Below are 22,803 nucleotides of genomic sequence, written 5' to 3'. Positions count from 1 at the left end.
GCTGCAGGGGCATCCCAGCAGGGAAATCCCAGTAGCGCAAAAACGGACGGAGGTGGGGTTTCCCAGCGAGGGGAGCCTCAGTGAAATCGCAGCATCGCAAAAACACAGAGGTCTGAAGGTGAGGTTTCGAGGAGTTTGGTGTTTTTGCGATGCAGCGCAAAAATGGGCGTTTTGGCTGGCAAAAGGGGTGAATTTTGGGCTTGCACGCATTAATCGCTTTTCCATTGATTCCTATGGGAAACACTGTTTCATCTTACAAACTTTTCACCTTAAGAACCTCGTCCTGGAACCAATTAAGTTTGTAAGACAAGGTATCACTGTATTTGAAACGTTAGCTTCCCAGCCTCAATACCTTATATCATCTTACTGTTAAAACTCAACAGCATCCGAAAGTTGCCTCAAACATCCCATAATAATGCTTTAGGGATGGAGATCAGGACATTGGTTAGTTTAACTGAATGTTCGGTATGCTTTAAGATGCCTTGACTTCAACTCCCAGAATTCCTCAGCGAGCATGCTTTAAGGTACATTGAATTCAACTAGAAAACAAGACTACTGAAGAGGGATTGCTGGAACTGGGCATGGATAGCCTAGAGAAAAGAAGGGCCAGGGGGGACATGATAGCAGTCTACAGGTACTTGAGGGATTGCCACAGAGAGGAGGGGGTCACCCTGTTGTCCAGGGCACCAGAGGGCCAGATGAGGAACAACGGTTGGAAGCTGACCAGGGAGAGGTTCAACCTAGAAATAAGGAAGAACTTCCTGACGGTCAGAGCAATCAACCAGTGGAACGGCCTGCCTGCGGAGGTTGTGAACTCCCCAACTTTGGATATTTTCAAGAGGAGATTAGACTGTCATTTGGCTGGGGTGCTGTGGGACTTCCTGCTTAAGCAGGGGGTTGAACTTGATGTCCTGCAAGGTCCCTTTCAACTCTAATAAATGAATAAAGAAGTAAACTCCCAGAATTCTTCAGCCAGCATGATTTAAGGTCAGATGACTTCAATTCCCAGAATTTCCCAGCCAGCATGCTTTAAAATGTTTGGACTTCAGCTCCCAGAATTCCCCAGCCAGTATGATTTGACAAGTGTGGACTTCAACTCCCAGAATTCCTCAGCCAGCATGATTTAAGGTCAGATGACTTCAACTCCCAGAATTCCCCAGCCAGCATGCTTTAAAATGTTTGGACTTCAACTCCCAGAATTCCCTAGCCAGCATGATTTGACAAGCGTGGACTTCAACTCCCAGAATTCCCCAGCCAGCAAGCTTTAACATATGTGGACACCAGTTACCATAGTTGGTCCCTGACTTTGCACCCCACAGCTGACCTCACCTGGTTTCCACGGTTTTCCTTGCCAAGTGGTAATGGTAACCCCTTCCGGAATCCTCTGATCGATGCCCTCCCAGTAGACGCCGCCTTCGCTGGTCTCGGCCACATTGGTGAAGATGGTGTTACGCTGGATGGTATGCATGGCGTTGGGGTTGGTCTTAGTGGACGTGCCCGGGGCTACCCCAAAGAAGCCATTCTCGGGGTTGATGGCACGCAGACGACCTATGGATGGGGATTTTTTAAAAAACCAGCAGGTAGTTATTCTCCATCGTGATGGTCTCTGAAACTCCTTCTCCCCAATGCTGTCAACTCAAACATGAATCCTTGGGCTACCTGGGGGCCAAATTTGTGCCCTGAGAGCCCCCGGGGAAGTTGTAGACTCAATTTATGTTGTTTCCAGAAGCAGCTCTGAGTCTGGATCAAAATCGACTGTCTGCTGTATTGCTGCTTCACTTAGTGAGGGAAGAGTACCTCTGCGGTCATAAGTCGAGGACTCCCTGCTTTCCCCCTCCCTGCCGCCATCTCAACCCCAGCCCCCGAGTCACCTTCACTGTCGAACTTCATCCAGGAGATATCGTCCCCGACGCATTCCACCCGCCAGCCAGGCAAGGTAGGATTCATCATGGCTAAGTTGGTCTTTCCGCAGGCGCTCGGGAAGGCGGCCGCCACATATTTCTTCTTGCCCTCCGGGTTGGTGAGTCCCAGGATCTGCAAGAAACCATGCCACGGTTGGGCAGATGCCAAGCTTAAGAAGCATCGTCTTCGCAAATAAACTGGGTTTTGTATTTTCTTGGCCGCCAGACATAGATTACAAAAAATCCCGTTAATCATCATAGTTTAATTCGGCCTGCGGCGAGTTAAGTGATGCCGTGTCTTCCCTCTCGCAATGCCTAGGGCAGTGATGGCTAACTTTTTTTTCCTTGGGTGCCAAAAACGTACGTATGCACGCGACAGGGTGAGCGTGCGTGCCGCCCCTCGCCCCCAATGTAATGTTGGCCCGCAGGCCCCGCCTCCCCGCTCCACATACCAGGATTGGGTTCTGGATATTTTTTGCTGCTGGTTTGCTGGGAGGCACCCTGTGCGTGCAGCAATTTTATTTATTTTTATTTATTTATTGGATTTGTAGGCCGCCCCTCTCCGTGGACTTTGGGTGGTTAACAACAGTGATAAAAACAGAATGTAAAAATCCAATACTAAAACAGCTAAAAACCCTTGTTATAAAACCAATCATACATACAAACATACCATCCATAAATTGTAGAAGCCTAGGGGGAAACATTATCTTAGTTCCCCCATGCCTGACGGCAGAGGTGAGTTTTGAGGAGCTTATGAAAGGCAAGGAGGGTGGGGGCTATTCTAATCTCTGGGGGGAGTTGGTTCCAGAGGGTCGGGGCCACCACAGAGAAGGCTCGTCACCTGGGCCCCGCCAACCGACATTGTTTAGTTGACAGGACCCGGAGAAGGCCAACTCTGTGGGACCTAACTGGTTGCTGGGATTCATGCGGCAGAAGGTGGTCCCTGAGATATTCTGGTCTGATCCCATGAAGGGCTTTATAGGTCATAACCAACACTTTGAATTGTGACCGGAAACTGATTGGCAACCAATGCAGACTGAGGAGTGTTGGTGTGACATGGGCATTATACTTAGTATAATACAAAGATAGTTCGGCGCGTGCGCAGAAGCAAAATCCAAGGGGGCAGCACCCACAGAGACATGAACACAATTGGCTCTGTGATATCATACCCAAGTTACTAAACGGTTCTAAAGATTTTGTTTTATTGCACTATATTAATTTATTTCTGTCAAGCCGTTGCAGAATTTGGTCATAAATTAACGGCTTGCCATACTATCTACAGAAGGCCTGATGTTTATCGGAACTTGGGAGGGGTGATTTTCACGAGGGAACAGATGCGGCCACAAAGCATCCTTTCGAGGGGTTCAAGGCCATCCTATGCCCACCCACCTGGGCGGAAGTGGAAGGAGGACTGACCACCCTGGCACAATCTGAGTGGGCAACGTGACAAGTTTGCGGGTGGGGAACAAAGGGTGTGAACTTTCAAGTGGGAGGGGAACTCAGATCCAGGTTTCCCTGTGTAGATGCCAGGATGGCTGCGGCAATAAATTGGGACTTTTGAGGTGTACTTTGACTTGGACTCTGATTTAGCTTGGATGGCACTTAGAATCTTGATAGCATCTTATAATCTGAAAAATACAGTAATTAATTCATTCATGAAGGTAAATCTAACTTACACATTGCCAGGTCTGAATCCTGGCACCAGATTATCTCAGGGACCGCCTTCTGCTGCACGAATCCCAGCGACCAGTTAGGTCCCACAGAGTGGATCTTCTCCGGGTCCCGTCAACTAAACAATGTCGCTTGGCGGGACCCAGGGGAAGAGCCTTCTCTGTGGCGGCTCCAGCCCTCTGGAACCAACTCCCCCCAGAGATTAGAATTGCCCCCACCCTCCTTGCTTTTCGTAAGCTCCTTAAAACCCACCTCTGCCGTCAGACATGGGGGAATTGAGATCCTCTTTCCCCCTAGGCCTTTACAATTCTATGCATGGTATGTATGTATGTATGTCTGGTTTTTATACTAATGGGTTTTTAATCGTTTTTAGTATTAGATTACTATTGTACACTGTTTTATTGTTGCTGTTAGCCGCTCCAAGTCTCCGGAGTGGGGCGGCAAATAAATCCAATAAATAAATAAATAAAATAAATCTACAGAGATTTGTACTCTCATTCCCATGGCTTTTGCACACACACCTCATAGGTTTTTCCTGCTGCAGCCCGGACTACAGCTCCCATTCTCCCCCATCATCATGCAGGCTGGGCATCATGGGCATTGCACTCCTGCCCATTAAGATGGCTGCCCGGTCAGCTTGAAAGCTGTTTTATTCCAAACCTGCGATTCCTGCCCATCACCCCTCCCTTCATTCCTCCCAGTCTCGGGACAATGCCCCCCTCAACCCCAACTGTCTCTTTCTTGCGTCAAAAGTCTCCCAATCTGGTGGAGGTTTTAGCCGGCATCTGTCACTCATTAACCAATTAATGTTTGCTCGTTAAATATTACTCCCAGGCAATGCAAACAGCTTCTGTCCTTTGGCCTGGGGCCTGATGGACCAAATTTTCTGCAATCGACCCTTGGCCGTCACGCTGCTACTGCAACTGCTTGCACTCACTCAACGGTCCTACTTTGCAATCTTCCCACGCCTGGCACAATGGCCGTGCCCTAGGGCACCCGGGTTGCATGCTCAGCTCGCTTTGTGGTTTGCTTCTGTGGAACAAGTGGACCAGTAGATCCAAAAGAGGCTTTTTTACAAAAGACAAATGACTTTGGATCTTTTTCTTCCTCGAAAAGGTTTCACTTTCCATCCAAAAAGCTTCTTCGGTTTCTTCATTTCAAGTTCTCCTTCAGCAGAACAGAGGAAGCTTCTCGGGTAAGAAGCGAAACCTCTTTGGGGGGAAAAAAAGAGACCGACGACTATTTTTCATACTTATGATGGTTGCAACGTCCCAGCAGTCACTTAGTCAAAATTCAGATGCAGCCAACTCACATTTATGATGGTTACAGCATCCCTGGGGGGGGGGGGGGTGTCAAGTGATTCCCCTTTTGTGACCTTCTGACAAGCAAAATCAATGAAAGAAGCCAGATTTCCTTAACAACTGTATTGCTAACTTAGCAACTGCAGTGATTCACTTAACGGCAATAAAAAAACCTCACTTCACCCCTGTCTGACTCAACAACGAAAGCTACTGGTTGTTAAGTTGAGGACAGCCTGTAAAATGTTTGCCTTGGATCAATTCCAAGGGGTTTTACAGACGCGGGTGGGGAGAATCAAGATGGCCGCTATCAAAAGTCGCAAAGGGGGCAATTCTGCAAGCGGCTCAGATCGCGGGTTCTGCCCCTCCCTTGCCATGCAGACCCAGGCAGACCCCCCCCCTTTAATCTCACGCCGCCCCTCCCCTCACCAGCATGTGCTCAGCCAGCCAGCCTTCGTCCTTGGCGATGCACGAAGCGATGCGGAGAGCGAAACACTTCTTCCCCAGCAGGGAATTGCCCCCGTAGCCACTGCCGAAAGAGACGATCTCTCGCCGGTTTGGCACGTGGGCGATTAAGGTTTTCTCCGGATTGCAAGGCCAGTTGTTCACGAGCTCTTCTGCCAAAGGAGAAGAAAATGTCATGTTAGAGACCGGATGTCAGATTTTGACATTTTGGCATGTTTGAATCACTGGCAGACTTAAGAGTCTGAACATGTGCTGGAGCAAGACACAAGGAATTCTGAAGCTAAAGTCCCAAACCTCTGGAATAATGCCTTCTGGCTTTACACATCTGGAAAAGAGCCGGGGTGGCGCAGCAGGTAGAGTGCTGTACTGCAGGCGACTGAAACTGACTTGTAGATCTGCAGGTCAGCGGTTCAAATCTCATCACCGGCTCAAGGTTGACTCAGCCTTCCATCCTTCCGAGGTGGGTCAAATGAGGACCCAAATTGTGGGGGCAATAGGCTGGCTCTGTTAAGAAGTGTTATTGCTAACATGTTGTAAGCCGCCCTGAGTCTTAGGAGAAGGGCGGCATAAAAATCAAATAAATAAACAAACAAACAAACAAACAAACAAACATACATACATACATATATATAAATAAATAAAACAAACAAACAAACAAAAACAAATAAATTATGGGCATCAGTAGCCTGAAACCTAATAATAGTTACATTATAGTAATAATAGTTCAGAAACTTGGAAACAATCGATCCCCATTGCTTCTCAAGTGTAGACGTCAACTCCTAGAATCCCCAAGCCACAGGGATGAAATGCTCCCAGTTTGCTCGTGCCTGTTGGTCGTCGGAGAGCTGGTTGTGAAGGCAGTGCGTGGCTCCGCCCATCTGCCTGGACGCCACCATTTGGGTTCTTTAACCCTCCATGCATGGACAGAATGCTTTGTGCATGTGCAGAAGGTAAAAGAACCCAAATGGTGGCGTCCGGGTGGGTGGGCGGAGCCTTGCGCTGCCTTCACGATTGGATCTCCAACGACCAATAGGCACGAGTGAACCAGAAGCATTTAACCGCTGCCTAGCCAGCATGCTTTAAGTGGGGTGGACTTCAACTCCCAGAATTCCTCAGCCAGCATGCTTTATGATAGGTGGACTTCAACCTCTAGAATCCTGGGTGAGGTATACTGGCCTATCCATTTAATTTAATTTAATTTATTCAATTTATAAGCCGCCCATTTCCCTGACAGTCTCAGGGTGGCATACAACAATAAAACAGCATACAATAATTAAAACCCCAATATTAAAAGATACTCACCCATCTATCATTCACTGAACAATCCATTTTTTTTCCTCCCGCCCCCAGCAAATCTCTTTGCTGGCATTCTTTTACACCAACCCGACTTTTCTTCATCCCATCGCCCCACGTCTCTTTCTTGCCGCACGAACAGAGAATTTACTGAACCCCCCTGAGAAAGTGGGGAGTCCCTCATCCAGGCCGGGAGTGGGCTTACCGCTAAGGGGCAAGGGCCTCCCCACCGAATGCAGGCACTTGACAAACTCGCCGTCCCCGAGCGCGCGGAGTGCCGCCGCGCCCATCCTCGTCATGATTCGCATGCTGGCGACCACGTAGGCCGAATCCGTCAGCTGGATCCCGATTTTGGACAGGGGTGACCCGATAGGGCCCATGCTGTAGGGGATGACGTACATGGTGCGCCCTGCGAGAAGAGATGGGGCAAAGCAAGAGAAATTGAGGAAAAAATTACAAAAAGAACAACACTTGGAACCATAACAAGTAGTGCAACGGCCTCGAGGTGGAGCTCTTGACTCACAATCTGTGAGTTCGATCCTAGGTAGATGCTGATTTTATGCGAATATATCTGCTGAATATAACTCAGCAGAAGCAACAGGAAAAGCATCCGGCCAGTAAAACACATTCAGCTCCAGTCGGCTGCCCCGATCCACCCCGCAAGGGATTACGGAGTCATTAAATGACGAATTTGGAACAATAACATTTGCTTGTCTAGGTGGGTTTCAGTGTCTTTCAATTAAATACAAAAGCAATCCTCAACTTATGACCTTAACTGAGCTCAACATTTCTGTTGTTAAGTGAGACCTTTGTCACACTGGATTATATTTCCTGCTGCTGTTAAGCAAATCACTGCCATTGTCTAGTGCAGTGTTTCCCAACCTTGGCAACTTGAAGATATCTGGACTTCAACTCCCAGAATTCCCCAGCCAGCAAATGCTGGCTGGGGAATTCTGGGAGTTGAAGTCCAGATATCTTCAAGTTGCCAAGGTTGGGAAACACTGGTCCAGCGGGCAACCCAGTCGTTAAGGTGAATATGGCTTTCCCGTGGACTTTTGCTCATCCGAAGGTCACAAAAAGGATGACGGAATGCTACGACCATCGTAACTATGAATCCGTTGCCCTGGATCCGATTTTTGATAACGTGACCATGAGGAGTGATGTGATGGCCGTGATTGTGAAAAACTGACATAAGCAACTTTTTTTTAGGGACTGTGAATGGTCACTAAGTGACCGGTTATAAGACAAGGATTCTGTGTTAGAGGTTGTTTTTTTACAAAAAACATAAGAACTCCTGGAAGATGGCCGGCTCCTAGAAAAGGGTGTTTCAAACTCTTGTCAAGTTTAAGACAGGCAGACTTCAACTCCCAGAATTCCCTTCTTCCTCCTCCTCCTCTTTCCCGCTCCCCTCTTCTTTTTCCCTCACTAAACTTCTCCTCTCTACCCCTCCTCTCCTCCGTCGCCTCTTCTTTCTCTTCCCTCCTTCCCCTTCCTTCTCTTCCTCTCCTCCCCCACTTCCTCTCCCCTCCCTCTCCTCTTCCTCTCCTTCTCTTCTTCCTCTTCCATCTCCCATCCTCCTCTTCCTCTTCTCCCCATTCTCTCATTCTCTCCTCATCCTCTTCTTTCTCTTTCATCTCCTCTCCTCCTTTGTTTTTTTCTTCCTCTTCCCTCCATCTCCTCCCTCTTCTCCTCCCCTCTTCTTCTTCTCTCCTTCCCCCTCTTTCTCTTCCTGTCTTCCCCTACCTCCTCTTCTCCCCAAGCCCCCTCTCCTTCTCTTCTTTCCCCTCCACTTCCCTCCTCCTCTCCTCCTCCTCCTCTTCTATTTCCCCTCCTTCTCCTCTTATCTTCCTCTTCTCTCCATCCCTCACCTCTTCTTGCCCCTCCCCTCCTCTCATCTTTTCCGCTCACTATTCTTCTCCTTACCTTTCTTTCTCTTCCTCTCCTCCCCTCCTCTTCCTCCTCCTCCACTTCCTCTCCTTCCCTCTTCCTCTCCTTCTTCCTCTTCCATCTCCCATCCTCCTCTTCCTCTTCTCCCCATTCTCTTATTTTCTCCTCTTCCTTCTCTTCCATCCCTTCCACCTTTGTCCTTTTCTCTTCCCTCTATCCCTCTCCTCTTCCTGTCCTCCCCTCCTCCTTTCCTCTTCCTCCCACTCTTCTCTTTCTCTTCCTCCCCCTCCCCTCCTTCTCTTCTCTTCTTCCTCTTCCATCTCCCAACATCCTCTCCTCCTCCTCTCCTCCTCTTCCTTTTTCTTTCCTTTTTCCTCCATCCCCTTCTTCTCCTTCTTCTCTCCTCTCTTCCCTCTCTCTCCCTCCTCCTCTACCTGTATTCTTCCTTCTATCTAACCCCTCCTCTTCCTCCTCCCCCTCCTCCTTCCCACCCCCCCACCCCCTCCCAGAATTCCAGCTTCCAGGATTCCACGTCTAGCTGGAAAAGAACTCTGGAAATTGGAGTCCATGCACTTTAAAACTCGCAGCCTCTGAAAAATACTGTATTTTTTTTAAAAAAAATAGCGAACAAATGCAAACCATAGAAAAATTAAAAAACATTTTTTTAGCCAGGATGGATAAACGGATTCCGTGCTCCAGAATCCTTCAGGAGTTGGGCGGCATACAAATTTAATTAATAAATCATAAATAAATAAAGAGAAAGCTGGGAAGAGGCGTTTGAACTGGCTGTAGCCATCGGGAAACGGGACGAATGGCAGGAATCCCCCCCCCAATTCTAATTCCCCGCCCACAAGCTGTTTATCTTGGGCTGGACCTCAAAAGCTGGGACTCCTGTTTGCAATTTGAACTTTTTTCTATAATATGAATTGTCAGGCTGCTCCCCTTGTCCCGTTCACCTTTCATGCAACCCGGGAACCGATCGTCGACTGCCTCTTGGAAGGTTTTGGGGTTCATCCAATTGCCCAGCTGACCCTTGACCCCCGGGGCTGTGACGGGAATTGTGTCCCTCTGGTTCTCCGTCACGATAACCGTCCGGCTCTCCACCCTGGCAACATCCTTCGGGTCGGTTTTCGCTAGCCAGCTGCGGAAGGAAGGAAATCGAAGGATCGTGGGGGGATTTCACGGAGGGGTTTTTTTGGAAACGCGTCTAAGTACGGCAATCCAGATGTGCAGGACACCCTGACTCCCATCGTCCCCAGGAACTGGCCTTACCACTGCCACTACAGTTGGACGGACTTACCAGTTCTCATATTTCGTCAACGGTTTGATGACGCCTTCCGACTCTAGGAAGTTCAAGATTTTGGTGTTCTCTTTCTCCGTCCCGTCGCAAATGTGGAGGCTGTCCGGCTGGCAGAGTCGTACCCCTTGCTCAACAAACTCTTGAGCCCGTCCCGAGAGTTTGGCCAAGTCGCCGTGAAGCACCCGGGGCGCATGGGCCCAACGCACCGGCACCGCGGACCATCTCCGAAGCAAGAAGGCTCCGCGGCTAGAAAAAGAGGATTCGAATCCGATGAACAAAAGTCGGAAGGGACCTTGTAGGTCATCTAGTCCAACCCCACCCACCCCTCCAAGCAGGAGACGCCTACACTGGTTTTTGACAAACCGGGGTCCGATCTTTTTTTTTTTAATTAATTTTTGTTGATTATAAAAAATGAAAAACAAACAAGCATAACACATAGAACATAACAAAACACTGAGCATTTCCAAAGTGTGAACTGTAGGTGGTACACCTCGCAAAGGTAAAAACTTAATGCTGTGACTATAAAAAGTGATTTTCACGGATATATCAAGTTATTAATTTATTTTATTTTTATTTATTCTTTGTCCAATATACAATACATATGAAAGAGAATAGACATTAAATAATATATATAATGATAGAAAGTAAGAAAGAAGAGAAGTAGGAGGAAAGGAGAGAAAATGTATGATATATGAGATAAGGAAAGAAGATTGGACAGGGGATGATAGGCACATCAGTGCACTTATGTACGCCCCTTACTGGCCTCTTAGGAACCTGGAGAGGTCAATCGTGGAGAATCTTAGGGAGAAATGTTGGGGGCTGGGGGCTGACACCACTGAATCTGGCAATGAGTTCCACGCTTCGATAACTCGATTGTTAAAAGTCATATTTTTTACAGTCAAGTTTGGAGCAGTTGATGTTAATATATTGTAATTTATCACGAAATAGGGATAACATATATAAGTTAAGATTGACACAATTTTCATTTTCATTCTTATTTTGCTTATATTTGAAACTTATATAGTCAAATTTAAACGCCATGGAATTGTAATGATACCATCCGAAGATCTCTTATTGAAAGCCGCCAGGGATGAAACTCCCAGAACTTCCGAAAGAGAGTTAGTTAGAAGAAAGAGGCCACAAACCATCATCACACCCCCACACCCCCATAACTACAGGCAGTCCTCAGTTTTCAACACTATGTTTAGGTGGCTGGGGGAAAAAAGGACTTATGACCGTTTTTCACACATTACAAATGGGATCCCCAACAGACAACGGAGTTGAAGTCCAAATATCTTCAAGTTGCCAAAGTTGGGAAACACTGCTCTAGAGAACCCATTCTGTAAACTTCTGACAAGCCAACTTTAGGAGTTAACCCAGATTCACTTAACAACCATGCGGCTAGCTTCACGATGGCAGGGGTTCACTTACAACCATGGCAAGAAAGGTCATAAAATGGGGCAAAACTGCCTGGAACAAATATTTCAGTCAGTGCGAGGAAGTTTGGGTTCAATTGTGGTCATAAGTTGTAATAAGTCTGTGTGTGTGTGTTTGTGTGAAGACAAAATGGACAGACAGTCCTCGACTTTACCACGATCTGTTTAGTGACCGTTTGAAGTCACAACAGTGTTTGAAAAAAAAAAGAATTAGGGTGGCAGTCTCGCCGCGGTCCCGTGATGAAAACTCAGATTTGCTCAGCAACTGGCATGTACTTATTACTGTTGTGGTGTCCAGTGTATGTGTGTGTATGTGTGTGTGTGAGAGAGACAGAGAGAGAGAGAGGTTAATCCCCCTAACCAGCAACATCAACAAGGAAGCCAGGTTCCATTTCACAGCTGTGCAACACACTTAACAACCCTGGTGAGAAATGTGGTACACAACGGGCCACAAGATTCAACATAACCGCCATTTCACTTAGCAAGGGGAATTTGCAGCCCAAGGGCAGTCACAAATCGAGGACGATTATCTGATGAACCAAACAGCCATAATAGCGTACTACAACTCTCAAAAGTCCAAGCTCCTGAGCCGAGATTTCAGCAACGTTGTGTAAATTTTGCACAGACATTTGTGTGTGTGTGAACTTTGTACGTGCTCAGAGAGTGAGGCAACCTCTCTGAAACAGTTGTGTGTACAAATCCAGGCCGGGGGCTGCAAAAAGCCAGGTAGAAAGGAGGATTTAAAAAATAAATAAATCACAGCATGCTGAGATAAACAGCCTTTGATTCCATTTTAAATCCTGTTTAAATAAATTAACCCGGTTGAGGCAAAGACAGCCAGTGAATGTCGGCGCAGGGGAGAGCAGCCATATTTGCAAATACATTATTTAAAAACACTGTATGTGGACGCAAGGTATGAACACGGCCTTTTAATGGTCTAATTGGGCCGTCAAAGCAATATTCTTTCCTCAGAAAAACACACCATTTCAGCGTTCAGCTGTGAATTTTGGGAGTCACGTCTTAAAACACACTGGCTGGGGGATTCTGGGGATTGAAATTCATGGATCATAAAGCATGGGGAATTCTGGGAGTTGAAGGCCCTGCATTTTAAAGCATTCTGGCAGGGGAATTCTGGGAGTTGAAGTCCAAATACCTTCAAGTTGGCAAGGTTGGGAAACACTGCCTTAAAGCGTACTTGCTGGGGGATTCTGGGAGTTGAGGTCCATGCTTCTTAAACCATGCTGGCTGGGGAATTCTGGGAGTTAAAGTCTACGGATCTTAAAGCATGGGGATTTCTGGGAGTGGAAGTCCACGTATCTTAAAACACGCTCGCTGGGGGATTCTGGGAATTGAAATTCATGGATCTTAAAGCATGGGGAACTCTGGGAGTTGAAGGCCCTGCATCTTAAAGCATGCCGGCAGGGGAATTCTGGGAGTTGAAGTCCTGGAGAATCCTGGGAATTGTCCATGCATTTTAGAGCAAGTCCATCTATCTTAAAATTTCCCACAGTTGAAAATCCCCGCTTGGTTGATTGCATTGACAAGCGTTCGGTTTGCCAATCCAAGCGAGACGGCTCCCAAACCCCACTCTTCAAAACTGATTTTTCCACCTGCAAAATTGCCCGACTGAGCATTGCCGCGTTCTGCACACGCTCTATAAATGCACAGGCATGTTTAAGCATTGGCCCGCGTAGCCCTCACCTCCGGGCTGCGTCTCAACGCGATGGTGGTGGTGGGAGAATTAAACCTGAGAAAACTGGAGGTTGGAACTAGCTAAAAGTATCGCCCTAATTAAATGCGCCCAATCCAGAGATTTAATCTGTCTCTGGGGAGGCTTTAAGGAAGAAGAGAAAGTTGGCGATAAAAGTTTGGCAGATTTTTTTTCACCCACAACCCACAATTCTCACACAGTGGGAGGTGTGTAGGGAAGAGGGAGGAATCACCAACAGGTACCATGCGCCGTATAAAGTTTTTCACTCAGGTCTTTCGGCTGTTAAAACGGATGCTTGGCTGCATAGCTAGAGGTATAACAAGCAGGAAGAGGGAGATTATGATCCCGCTATATAGAGTGCTGGTGAGACCCCATTTGGAATACTGTGTTCAGTTCTGGAGACCTCACCTACAAAAAGATATTGACAAAATTGAATGGGTCCAAAGACGGGCTACAAGAATGGTGGAAGGTCTTAAGCATAAAACGTATCAGGAAAGAGTTAATGAACTCAATCTGTATAGTCTGGAGGACAGAAGGAAAAGGGGGGACATGATCGAAACATTTAAATATGTTAAAGGGTTAAATAAGGTCCAGGAGGGAAGTGTTTTTAATAGGGAAGTGAACACAAGAACAAGGGGACACAATCTGAAGTTAGTTGGCGGAAAGATCAAAAGCAACATGAGAAAATATTATTTTACTGAAAGAGTAGTAGATCCTTGGAACAAACTTCCAGCAGACGTGGTTGGTCAATCCACAGGAACTGAATGTAAACATGCCTGGGATAAACATATATCCATCCTAACATAAAATACAGGAAATAGTATAAGGGCAGACTAGATGGACCATGAGGTCTTTTTATGCCGTCAGTCTTCTATGTTTCTATGTTTCTATATATATTTTCTCCCCCCCCCACTGCCCTAAATAACTATCTTGGATTTGAAAATGAGGTGCATAAATCAATCCAATTAATAAATAAATAATAAATACATTATGCACGCCAGTGCAAACATACGCAGCCAAACTTGCTGCGCTGGCGGGCTCGTTCCCAGGAGGGCGTGCAATTCCCACACCCCGCTTCTCAAGGCTTGCTCACAAATCCGGGGTGCTTTCCTAGGTCGTCCTCGACGTACGACCACCATTTCGCCTCAGATATTCAGTTGCTGAGGGAAACCATGACACGAATTTTGCTCCCCCCAACGTACGTCCCAGTTTTCGTCCCTCCAGTTCTGAAGTGAAGCGCTTCCGTCGTTAACCCGGCCGTGAAATGAATCGGCCTTTCCTCACACCTCAGCTTTGCTCATCGTGAAAAAAGGGATCGCGTGACCACCGTTACATATGAGTCGGTTGCCAAGGGTCCGAATTTGGATCAGGTGACCGACCCCCACATGGGTATCCAGTGTGAAAAGCAAGTCACAAGTCAAGGGTTTTTTCCCCCCAGTCATGGTGTAATTTTGAATGGTCACTAACAGAACCGTATAAGTTGAGGACTACCTGTTTTTTTTAATTTTAATTTTTAATCTTATTTTCTGTTGTTCAGCTCTAGAACAACTCTGGATATTTTGAGACCCACCAGGGGGGCTGCAAGCTTCCTCCCTTCGGACCAGGGGTGGGTTCGGAGTGGTTTGGGCGCACCAGTAGCGACCCACTGGTGATGTCATGATGATGTCACCAACCAGGTTTGCTCAGTATCGGTCTGTGGGTGCCACCATCTTTATGGTGAGGGATGGCATACAAATCTAATAAATATTATTATTAATAATATTATTAATATTAATAATAATATTAATAATACAGTGTTCCCTCGATTTTCGCGGGTTCAAACTTCGCGAAAAGTCTATACCACGGTTTTTCAAAAATATTAATTAAAAAATACTTCACGGTTTCCCCCCCTAAACCACGGTTTTTCCCACCTGATGTCATATGTCATCGCCAAACTTTCGTCTGCCTTTAATAAATATTTTTCTAAATAAACTTTAATAAATAAGCATGGTGAGCAATAATCTAAATGGTTGCGAAAGGAATGGGAAATTGTAATTTAGGGGTTTAAAGTGTTAAGGGAAGGCTTGTGATACTGTTCATAGCCAAAAATAGTGTATTTACTTCCGCATCTCTACTTTGCGGAAATTCGACTTTTGCGGGCAGGCTCGGAACGCATCCCCCGTGAAAGTCGAGGGAACACTGTAATATAAATATAATAATAATATTAATAATATTAATATTAATAATAATATTAATATTTCAATTTTTTCCAATTTTTCTCTGCATTTTTTTTGCATTTTTCCCCCCAATTTTTTTTTTCTGAGCATGCGCAGAAACTGAGTTCTGTCGCCATCTTGGTTTTGCCTATTTTCCCCCTGACTTTTTTTTGCCACTGCATACAGCGTGGGAGGAAGCAAACGAGCAGCAAGGTAAGCAGGACCCACCCCTGCTCGGACACACGTGTGAACTCAAGTGTGCAAAAGCCCACACTGTTGTTAAACCCCAGTTGCTCAATTGAACCCCACACATTCCTCGACTTACAACCGGTTTTTTTAGTGACCATTAGAAGTTACAACGGCTCCTGAAAAACCCAACTTATGACCATTTGTCGCACTTATGACCGTTGCAGCGTTTCCCACCCTGGTCATGTGATCAAAATTCAGCCGCTTGGCTGCTGATTCCTATTTTCAATGGTCTCAGCGTCCTGGTGTCACGTTGAGTCTCCTTTTTGACTCATCAATGAGGGAAGCCAGATTCGGTTAACGACCAAGGGACACACTTAAGACATGCAGCGATTGACTTAATAACAGTGGCAGGAAAGGCTGCAAAAATGTGGTAAAAGCCCCTTTTACGACTATCTCGCTTTTAACAAGAAATTCCAGGCTTGGTTGTGATCGCCTTTTCATGAGCAAAGTCACTGGGGAAATCCTGATTTGCTTATCAACTGTGTCACTCACTGAACCACTGCTCACAAAGATCAGAAGCAACATGAGAAAATATTATTTCACTGAAAGAGTAGTGGATCCTTGGAACAAACTTCCAGCAGATAAATCCACAGTAACTGAATTTAAACATGCCTGGGATAAACATAGATCCATTGTAAGATAAAATACAGGAAATAGTATAAGGGCAGACTAGATGGACCATGAGGTCTTTTTCTGCCGTCAGACTTCTATGTTTCTATGTTTCTATGGTTCACTCAAAAACGGTGGTAGGAAAGGCTGCAAAACCTCACTTCCTGCAATGCCACACGAATCTTGGGCACCACCATTCTGGCCGTAGCATTTGGCGAGGGGCCAAGAAAACAGAGTCTAGAGCAAGGGGCAAACAGTACAGGGTGGACTTTCATCTCGGGCAAAACTTCTCTGTAAAAGCAAATCGCGATTTACACACACACACACACACATACATACACACAGGGAACCTGGCTGATTCTTGAGATCCAGGAACCTGTTGGTCCCGGTTTAACCGGAATTCCCAGGCACCCCCCTTGCCTTGGCACAATACCCCCCCCTTCCTCCATTTCTGACAGGTTGCCACTTTATGAAAAAGGAAGCTGGGATCTTGCCAATGTTGGCAATCACATATAATGCTGAAGGGAGGGTGGAGATCCATTCAGCCATCATTATAGTTGTGGCGGTGGTTATTATTATTATTATCTCTTTTTTCATTAAACATGAAACTCAGTCAACTGAAAATTTTAAAAAGTGTCACAAATATCTTTTGTGTATTATTATTATTATTAGAAACATAGAAGACTGACGGCAGAAAAAGACCTCATGGTCCATCTAGTCTGCCCTTATACTATTTCCTGTATTTTATCTTAGGATGGATCTATGTTTATCCCAGGCATGTTTAAATTCAATTCCTGTGGATTTACCAACCATGTCTGCTGGAAGTTTGTTCCAAGCATCTACTACTCTTTCAGTAAAATAATATTTTCTCATGTTGCTTTTGATCTTTCCCCCCAACTAACTTCAGATTGTGTCCCCTTGTTCTTGTGTTCACTTTTCTATTAAAAACACTTCCCTCCTGGACCTACTACTACTTGCAGCAGACGTGGTTGATAAATCCACAGTAACTGAATTTAAACATGCCTGGGATAAACATATATCCATTGTAAGATAAAATACAGGAAATAGTATAAGGGCAGACTAGATGGACCATGAGGTCTTTTTCTGCCGTCAGTCTTCTATGTTTCTATGTTTCTATTATTTCATTGAATATGAAACTCAGTCAACTGAACGTTTTAAAAAGTGTCACAAATTCCTTTTGTGCATTATTAGTATTATTATTATTATTATTATTATTATTATTATTATTATTTCATTGAACGTGAAACTCAGTCAACTGAATATTTTAAAAAGTGTCACAAATACCTTTTGTGCATCATTATTATTTTATTCACAAAACCCAGTAATACACAGCAAATGAGATTGATATGCTGGGTTTCGTCTCACAATATCACAAGACGAACACCTCCCAAGCGTCTAGGGCTGTGTGATGTATTTTCATATGATGCGCGCAGATCCAAGTACGGTGGCATTTTGCAACTGGCAGATCGTGATTTTTGTCAATGTTTATTGTTTTCAAATTCTGGTTGAGGTCTTTTGGCACAGCACCCAGTGTGCTGATTACTACTGGGACCACCTATACTGTTTTATGCCAGAGTCGTCGTAGTTCGATTTTAAGATCATGACATCTGCTATGTCTTTCTTCTTGTTTTTTATCAATTCAACTGTCACCTGGAATGGCAACATCAATGATCTACACTTTTTTTCTTTTCCACAATCATGAGGTCTGGTGTATTGTGTTTCAAATTATTATTATTATTATTATTATCATCATCATCATCATCATCATCATCATTATCATCACTATTTAGCAAGAGGATACACACAGAGGGCCAAAACGTAAGGCCAACAATCAAATCTCAAAATTTAACCTGGGGAAATTGAGAAATTGTGGGAAATTGGTTTGAACATTTTGTCCCGCTTTGACTTTTCTCGCTGCTTTTACTCAGCCTCCTCCATCCTTGTCAGGAGGTGGGAAAAGGGAATCACATGATCCTGGAATGATGTAACTCTCGTAAGAATGAGTCATTTGTCAATATCCAGATGGATGGATGGAAGGAAGGAAGGAAGGAAGGAAGGATTTTGATCATGGGAAGAGTGAAAAAACATTCATAAGTCACTTTTTTCAACACCGTTGCAACTTTGAATGGTCGCTAAACGAACCGTTGTAAACCGAGAACCGCTTGTAGATTTTGTCTGAGCGGCAGTTAGGCCACTTACAGGCAGCCCTCAATTTACAGCTGTTAGTTTGGCAACCATTCAAAGTTGCAACGGCACGGGAAGGAGCGACTTACGACGGTTTTCCACACTTAACAACCGTTGCAATATTCCCTCGTGGTTGTATGGTGAAAAACCTGAGCCAATTTAGGAGGGGTGGACTTCACCTCCCAGAACTCCTTTCTCCAGCAATTTGAGTAGCGTTCTGGACCAACTCCCAGAATTCCCTAGTCCTGCATGGAGGTTGGAAATCTGAGTCACTTTAAAAGGGACTTCAACTCCCAGAATTCCCAGCCAGGTACTGACTGGAGTATCCTGGGAATTGGAAGGCCACCCCTCTTAAAGCGACTCATATTTCTAATCTCCCCTTTTAAGCTCATCTTTCCTTTAAAAGTTGGTCCCCTTGAGAAATACTGAATTAGCAACTGGAAAGGACACCACCAGGAAATCCTATGGCTGTACATTATGCTCGAAGGCCGAAACATATGGCAGAAGACTGATGCACATCAATGGCCAATAGATGATGATGATGATTTTCTATTCATTAAACTTGAAACTCAGTCAACTGAATACCTTTTAAAAAGAGTCACAAATACCACTGACTGGTGCTAATGTTTGATATGGGTTGCTTCCAGAGTCCAAGGTATCAACCAAATATCTTTTTAAAATAATAATAATAATAATAATAATAATAATAATATTAATATGATGACTCTGGCATGAGCCAGTACAGGTGGTCCCAGTAATAATTGGCACATGGGAAGCTAATAATAATAATAATAATTTATTAGATTTGTATGCCCCCCCTCTCCAAAAGACCTCACCTGGCATTCGAAAACAATAAACATTGACAAAATCACGATCTGTCACTTGCAAAAGGCCCCCATACTTGGATCTGCGCGCACCGTATGAAAATACATCACAGTCCTAGACGCTTGGGAAGTCTCCAACTTGTGATATTGCGATAAGAAACCCAGCATATCTATCTCGTTTGCTGTGTGTTGCTGTTTTTGGCGAATAAAATCATCATCATTGATTAAGATGACAAATCTGTCCAAGCAGGACACCCCAAAAGCAATATTTCCTTTTCACATTTTGTTCGGGGATTAGGATAACCCACTAAATTTAAGCCTTAGCAGGGAGAAAGTCCAATTTGCAGGGCATTAACCCCGCCACTTTTCTTCTTCAACCCATTTTACAGCCTGGGAAACTGAGGCTCGATAGATAGATAGATAGATAGATAGATAGATAGATAGATAGATAGATAGATAGGTAGGTAGGTAGGTAGGTAGGTAGGTAGATTTCTGACAGTCTCAAAATGGGTGAAGAGTATGGTCGGGCAGTAGGGAAAGCAAGTAAGATGCTTGGCTGCATAGCTAGAGGTACAACAAGCAGGAAGAGGGAGATTGTGATCCCCTTATATAGAGCGCTGGTAAGACCACATTTGGAATAATACTGTGTTCAGTTCTGGAGACCTCACCTACAAAAAGATATTGACAAAATTGAACGCATCCAAAGACGGGCTACAAGAATGGTGGAAGGTCTTAAGCATAAAACGTATCAGGAAAGACTGAATGAACTCAATCTGTATAGTCTGGAAGACAGAAGGAAAAGGGGGGACATGATCGAAACATTTAAATATGTTAAAGGGTTAAATAGGGTTCAGGAGGGAAGTGTTTTTAATAGGAAAGTGAACACAAGAACAAGGGGACACAATCTGGAGTTGGTTGGGGGAAAGATCAAAAGCAACGTGAGAAAATATTATTTTACTGAAAGAGTAGTAGATCCTTGGAACAAACTTCCAGCAGACGTGGTTGGTAAATCCATAGTAACTGAATTTAAACATGCCTGGGATAAACATACTGTATATCCATTGTAAGATAAAATACAGGAAATAGTATAAGGCCAGACTAGATGGACCATGAGGTCTTTTTCTGCCGTCAGTCTTCTATGTTTCTAGATGATAGGTAGATAGACAGACAGACAGACACACACACAAATACTAACACCCTTCCTGTTCTCTGTTGCTCAACCTGGTTGGCTCTGGATATATATATGTGTTTCCCCCACCCCGTCCTTTTCTTTTAAAACAAATAGTTTTCCAAAGGTTGCACAACAATCTGCTTTTACTAGGAATTTCGTAGCCAAGTGTACTTCAGCTGCAGATGGCAATGTCCAAATTGTGTCATCGCACAGTGCATCTTGTGCGCAAACACTACACAGAGGGGTCGAGGTTGGCGGGGGGGGGTGTGTACAGGCCAAGGCTAGGTTTTAGGCACAAGCCTAAAGTCATCATTTCCAGGGTGCAATTTTCATGAAGTGGCAGGAAGGGAGGGAGGCCTTTCTGGGTTTGTCTCTCCCTCCCTCCCTCCCTCTTTCTCTCTCTCTCTCTGTTTCTGTGTTTGCATGCGTGGGTGTAAATGGAGAAGAAGGAAGTCAAAGTATCTTCCGGGATGGTTTTTTTGTATCCAAATTGGAGACATTGCAAAAGAAATTAAAAAGAAAGGAAAAAAAAGGAGGAAAGCTAACATGACTTTAGGAATGGATTTGTGGGTGAAAGGTTACGAATGAAGCGAGAGGGGGGCTAGTCCCTTGTGAGGAGAGGATGATGACGTGGTGGAGAAGAAAACCGTTGTAACCAACCCAGCGGGCATTTCCAAAGAAATTTTTTTTTAAAAAAAAGAACCCAACCAGACAGATGTTCAGGCAAAGAGAACCAGAGCAATCTAGTTTATCACTTAGGAGGGGGGGGGGGAGGAAGAGGAGAGCTGGGCAAGTGAGAAGTGAGGGTGGGGGTGAGGAAGAGGATGCTCCCCTGCCCTGAAATGAGGCTGGAGGCAAAGCAGGGAGGAAGAGAGCTTGCAGAAGTTCTGGATCCTGCTGGACATCCTGTTGCGCCCATTTCACAGGCAGCCAACTTGAGGCTGCAATAAAGAGAAGGGAGGGAGAGAGGGAGGGAGGGAGGAAGAGAGAGGGACCAAGGGGAAGGGAGGGAGGGAGAAGGGAGAAAAAGAGGGAGAGAGGGAAGGAAGCAAGGAATGGGAGGGAAAGAGGGAAAAGGGATGGAGAAGAAGGGAAGAGAAGGAAGGAGGAAGGAAGGGGATGAAAGAAGGAAAAGAAGGAGGGAGCGAGGAAAACAGAGCGGGAGGGAAGGTAGCAAGGACAGAAAAGAGGGAGGGAGGAACAGGAAGAGTAGAAGGAAAGGACAGGTGGAAAAAAGGAAAAAAGGGAGGGAGGGAAGAAAGGAAAGGGAATGAAAGAGGAAAAGAGTGAAGGAGAAAAAGAGAAGAAGGGAAAGAAGGAAGGAAAAGAGAGAAGGAAGAAAAAGAGGGAAGGAAGGAGTGGGATGAACGAAGGAAAAGAAGGAGAGAAAGAGAGAAACCGTGGGAGGGAAGGTAGGAATAGAGGGGCAGAAGGAAGGGAGGAAGGAAGGAAAAGAGAGAAGGAAGAAAAAGAGGGAGGGAAGAAAGGAAGGAGGGGGATGAAAGAAGGAAAAGAAGGAGAGAAAGAGAGAAACCATGGGAGGGAAGGTAGGAATAGAGGGGGAGAAGGAAGGAAGGAAAAGAGAGAAGCATGGAAAGGGGAGGGAGAAAAACAGAGAGGAGGGAAGGAAGGAAGGAAAAGAGGTAGAAGGAAAGAGGGAGGAAGGAGGGAGGAAGAGAAGGGGTGAAGGAGGGAAAATGGGGGAGGGAGGGAGATAGAGCACTGGAGGGAAGAAAAGAAAAGAGGGAGAGAAGAAGGGAGGGACGAAAGAAGGAAGAGAGGAAAGGAAGGAGGAAGAGAAGGTGAAGGAAAAAAGGGAGAGAAGAAGGGAGGGAGGAAGAGAAGGGGGGAAGGAGGGAAAAGAGGGAGGGAGACAGAGAGCTGGTGGGAAGGAAGAAATAGAGGGAGAGAAGAAGGGAGGGAGGAAGGAAAATAGAGAAGGGAGAAAGGAAGGAGGGAAGGAAAGAAGGAGGGAAGGAAGGAAAAGAGGGAGAGAAGAAGGGACTGAGGGATGAGAGAAGGGAGAAAGGAAAGAAGGGGTGAAGGAAGGAAAAGAGGGGAAGGCATTCACAGCACTCAACACCCCCCTCCCATCCGAACCGGGCAGAGCTCCACTTAGCCCTGCCCAGAGGACGGGAGGGGGGTGTCAAGGGGGAGATGGGCGAAGTGGGGGAGGCCCCCCAAGGCCGCTTAGCTCACCCCACCATCCGCGTGTAGGGCGCCGGCATGGTTCCCAACCTCCGTTCGGCAGCAGCAGCAGCCCGCGGGGGTTCCGGGGCTCCGGGTTAAGAAGGGCGAGGGAGGCGCGGAGGCAGCCCGGGCGAAGGAGCCCGCCTCGCCCGTCTCATAGGCTGTCCCGGCCAGGCCCCTTGCCCGCCCCGTCGGCCGCGTCGGCACTTGGGCAAAACCCCGCCCGGCTCGGCCTCCGCCGCCTCTGCCTAGATCCGGCATTGGGGACCTCTGGCCACGTGCAGAGCGCCCCGGGAGCCTCGCCTTTCCCCAGCCGCCGCCCCGTCTCCGCGCCCGCCATAGGGCTCGGGCTTTCCACGCTTCGCTTAGCGACCGCGGGAAGCACACACCGCCGCTGG

The 22,803-nt window shown here is 46.1% G+C and overlaps 1 protein-coding gene across 1 annotated transcript in view; it reads right to left on the bottom strand.

The window, feature by feature from the left end:
* The window catches only part of PCK2 (phosphoenolpyruvate carboxykinase 2, mitochondrial), a 28,323-nt gene extending 5,760 nt beyond the window's left edge, over positions 1–22,563 (bottom strand). Inside the window, exons 1-7 of the mRNA XM_070727618.1 lie at positions 22,415–22,563; positions 9,816–10,061; positions 9,472–9,656; positions 6,834–7,037; positions 5,300–5,487; positions 1,872–2,034; positions 1,330–1,548 (exon numbers count right to left, since the gene is read on the bottom strand). Coding sequence (XP_070583719.1) covers positions 1,330–1,548; positions 1,872–2,034; positions 5,300–5,487; positions 6,834–7,037; positions 9,472–9,656; positions 9,816–10,061; positions 22,415–22,443 — 1,234 coding nt within the window. The 5' untranslated portion in view covers positions 22,444–22,563. The remainder of the gene's footprint in view (positions 1–1,329; positions 1,549–1,871; positions 2,035–5,299; positions 5,488–6,833; positions 7,038–9,471; positions 9,657–9,815; positions 10,062–22,414) is intronic.
* Between the last annotated feature and the right edge of the window lie 240 nt (positions 22,564–22,803).

Source organism: Erythrolamprus reginae, chromosome Z, assembly GCF_031021105.1.
Source record: "Erythrolamprus reginae isolate rEryReg1 chromosome Z, rEryReg1.hap1, whole genome shotgun sequence".
NCBI classification, from domain to species: Eukaryota; Metazoa; Chordata; class Lepidosauria; order Squamata; family Dipsadidae; genus Erythrolamprus; species Erythrolamprus reginae.
This window is presented reverse-complemented; position numbering and strand designations above follow the sequence as displayed.